Source organism: Nothoprocta perdicaria, unplaced genomic scaffold, assembly GCF_003342845.1.
Source record: "Nothoprocta perdicaria isolate Ctin4 unplaced genomic scaffold, notPer1 scaffold_26, whole genome shotgun sequence".
Classification (NCBI taxonomy): Eukaryota; Metazoa; Chordata; class Aves; order Tinamiformes; family Tinamidae; genus Nothoprocta; species Nothoprocta perdicaria.
In genome coordinates, this window is record NW_020455488.1 from 5,813,875 (window position 1) to 5,817,470 (window position 3,596).

At 70.6% G+C, this 3,596-nt stretch overlaps 1 protein-coding gene across 1 annotated transcript; it reads right to left on the minus strand.

Annotated features, from left to right (window-relative positions):
• Positions 1–366: 366 nt before the first annotated feature.
• On the minus strand, positions 367–3,296 carry IDH2 (isocitrate dehydrogenase (NADP(+)) 2, mitochondrial). Its single transcript, XM_026040610.1, has 10 exons — positions 3,211–3,296; positions 2,632–2,797; positions 2,212–2,372; positions 1,986–2,129; positions 1,760–1,896; positions 1,456–1,607; positions 1,273–1,385; positions 1,104–1,201; positions 873–965; positions 367–626 (listed from the first exon to the last, which is right to left on the minus strand). Exons 1-10 carry the CDS (start codon positions 3,259–3,261, stop codon positions 539–541), a joined length of 1,203 nt encoding a protein of 400 aa, XP_025896395.1. The 5' UTR covers positions 3,262–3,296; the 3' UTR covers positions 367–538.
• Positions 3,297–3,596: the final 300 nt, after the last annotated feature.

Genomic DNA, 3,596 nt, shown 5'->3' on the forward strand with positions numbered 1-3,596 from the left:
GCGGAGCGGTGCCGCAGGACAGGGCCGCTCGCGCTGCGGAGCGGTGCCGCACGGCAGGGCCGCTCGCGCCGCGGAGCGTGCTGCACGGCAGGGCTGGTGGCAGCCCCAGCTCCACACAGTTGCACACTTCAGAGCAGTGTCACACAGCAGGGCTGCTCACACAGTCACACACTGCAAGGCAGGTGCCACGGGGCAGCCCTGGCCCCACGTGCTCACACACCACGGGACCCCGTTGCTCGCCCACCCGCTGTCCCCGGCCACCACGCACACCAGGCCCTGGCACATGTTTAATGGCTACGTTTGGCACCATGAGGTCAGATGTTATATAAATTACAACCTGGCAAAGGTTGCCCTTCCCCACCCCCCTGCTACAGCACCCTGCTAGAAATACCCTAAAAACACTCGTAGGAAAACTGCTTATAAAAATTATTTCAAATGTTCCTGAGCCAAGTCAGTGAGCTAAAGGCAGCGGCTCCCTATGTGTTAAAATGAGGTAAATGGCTGGCAGCGCACGCGGCCCCCACCCCGAAGGGCCCCTCTACTTCTTGCCCAGGGCTTTGTCCAGGTTGTTCTTGATGGCGTCGAGGAAGTCGGTGGTGTTCACGAAGTGCTCATTGAGCTTCACGCTGCAAGGAAGGGCAGAGAGGGGCTGGGGGAGCCGGTGCCGACCCCAGCGGCAGCCGCCCCTGCCCCGCACAGGGGCTGAGGAGATGCGCTCAGGGCGCTGCATCCCACGCACRGGTGCTCCGGCCCGGCACTTCCTGCAACGGGAGCCCAGAGACCCCGGTAGCGCCGGGACCAGCCCGTCACCGTGGCAGGGTCATCCCGTCCCGGTGGCACCAAGGACGACCCCGCCCCGCGGCCACACTCACTTGGCCAGGCCGTGAATGCAGCCGGCGAGATCCTTGGTCATGGTGCCGCTCTCCACCGTTTCCACGCAGACCTTCTCCAGCGTCTGCGCGAACCTGGGGGGGCGCAGGGTGAACGCAGCCCCCGCGGGGCCGGCGCTGCCGCCAAAGGGCACCGCGGCCCCCCGTGGCACCGTGGCCGCCGCGCAGCCCCCGGCCCCCCCAGCTCCCCCGGGTGGCAGCGCCCGCGCTCACTTCATCAGCTCGGGGTTGCTGTCCAGCTTGCCCCTGTGCTCCAGGCCCCGCGTCCAGGCGAAGATGCTGGCGATGGGGTTGGTGCTGGTGGGCCGGCCCTGYGGGAGGGGACGCTGAGCGGCACAGCCCGGAGCCAGCGCGCCCGCCCGGGGCTGCGGCGCGCGCCCACCTTCTGGTGCTCGCGGTAGTGGCGGGTGACCGTGCCGTGCGCTGCCTCCGCCTCGATGGTCTTGCCGTCCGGACACACCAGCACCGAGGTCATGAGGCCCAGGGAGCCGAAGCCTGCGGCGGGGCCGGGGTGAGGGCGCTGCGGCCCGGGAGGGAGCGCGCGGCCCGGCCCGGGGCAGCCCACCTTGCGCCAGGATGTCCGACTGCACGTCGCCATCGTAGTTCTTGCAAGCCCACACGAAGCCACCCGCAGATTTCAGCACCTGGGCGACCATGTCGTCGATGAGCCGGTGCTCGTACCAGATCTTCAGCTTGTCGAACTCCGTCTTGTAGTGCCTGGGAGCGAGGGCTGGGTCAGCAGGGAGGGGACGGGGCCGGCGCTGCCGCCACGAGCGCCGCAGAGCAGCACAGGGTGCCCGAGCGCGTCACGGCGCCCGGAGCCCCTGCCCAGGGCCGCGGGGCTGCAGGGAGCTCGCGAGGGCCCCTACTTATCGAAGATCTCCTGGAAGATGTCCTTGAAGCGCCCGTCGTACGCCTTGAGGATGGTGTTCTTGGTGCTCATGTAGAGTGGCCACTTCTTCTGGATGGCGTACTGGAAGCAGCTGTGCGCGAAGCCGGAGATGGACTGCGAACGCGGCGAGCGCGGTGAGCGGCCGGCACAGCAGGGCGGCACCGGCGCGCACCCCGCGGACCCCCGCGCCCGCGCGCCCTTACCTCGTCCGTGTTGTACATGCCCATGCCCACGCCGCCCCCGGGGAAGTTGTAGACCTCCCACTCCTTCGCGGCGCTGCCGTCCTTGGGYGTGAAGACCATCTTGAAGGTGCCGGATTTGCTCACCACGAAGTCTGTGGCCTTGTACTGCGAGGAGGGCGCAGGGCGCGGGGTTGGCGCYGGCGGGAGCCCTCCCTGCCGCCGCTGCCGCCGCCGCCACCGCGCACACCTGGTCGCCGTGCGCGTGCCTGCCGATGGTGATGGGCTTGCTCCAGCCGGGCACCAGGCGAGGGATGTTCTTGCAGATGATGGGCTCCCGGAACACCGTGCCGCCCAGGATGTTGCGGATCGTCCCGTTCGGGCTCTTCCACATCTTCTTCAGCTTGAACTCTGCGGTAGGCAGAGCTCAGAGCTCAGAACCCAGCCCGCTGCAGGACCCCTGCCCAGCCAGTGGGTCCCGGCCGCCCCGACCCGCTCCCAGCGCCTGCGCAGCCACCAAGAGCAGGGGCAGCTGGCACCGGGTTCGGGCAGCACCGAGCATGAGCCCGCTGCCGTGCGGAGCCCCTTCCCCCGGGAATGCTGTGGCCGCGTCCCCGACATGCAGGAGACACCACGTCCCCGGCGGGCACGGGACGGCCCCCGCTCCCACCTTCCACCCTGGCCTCGTCGGGCGTGATGGTGGCGCACTTGACGGCCACGCTGTACTTCTGGGTGGCCAGCGCCGAGTCCACGGTGACCTGGTCGTCAGTCTGGTCGCGGTGCGGCAGCCCCAGGTCGAAGTACTTGAGCTGCACATCCACGTTGGGCAGGATGAGCTGCGGAGCGGGCGGCAGCGTGAGGGGCAGCCCGGCCGCGGGGCCGTCCCGGCGCAGCCCCCGCCGCGGCCAGGGCCTCCCGGCGGAAGGTGCTCGACAGAGGCAGCTGCTTCCTGCACGCGCGGGGGGGCGGGGGGGGGACGGCGCCTGCTCCGCACACACAAGAGCCACGGGTGCCACGGGCACCGAGCCCGCACGGGGCGGGACGGGCACGGCGGCACCTGCGTCGCGGGACGGCACGGCATGGGACRGCATGGGACGGGACAGGAGGGATGGGCTGGCACAGGACGGGGCAAGAGGGACGGGGCTGGCATGGGACGGGGCAGGAGGGACGGTGCCGACGTCAGCGCCGCGGCAGCGCCCGGCCGGCTCGCACGGGACCGGATGGCTCCATCCCCCGCCGCACCCGGTACCTTCTCCTTAATGAAGGCCCAGATGATCCGCGTCATCTCATCGCCGTCCATCTCCACCACCGGGTTGGCCACCTTGATCCGCCTGTCGGCATCTGCGGTGGTAGCGGGGGGCGTCACAGGCGTCCCCAGCCCCGGGGCTGCCGCTGGGCTCCGGTGCAGAGCAGGGACCCCCCCAAGCACCGTGACCCCCAGCCCCCCCAGCCAGGCCTGGGCACGGGGGCTGCTTGTCCCGGCTCGGGCCGACCCTCCTGCTGGAGGGCAGATCCCAAGGGCCCAAACGCGCCGGGCCGCGGGCACGGAGGGGGCGCCCCCTTCCCCGGCCCGAGTCACAGCGCGGCCCCCCCGTCGAGGCGGGGCCCGGGTCACAGCGCGGCCCCCCCCCCGCG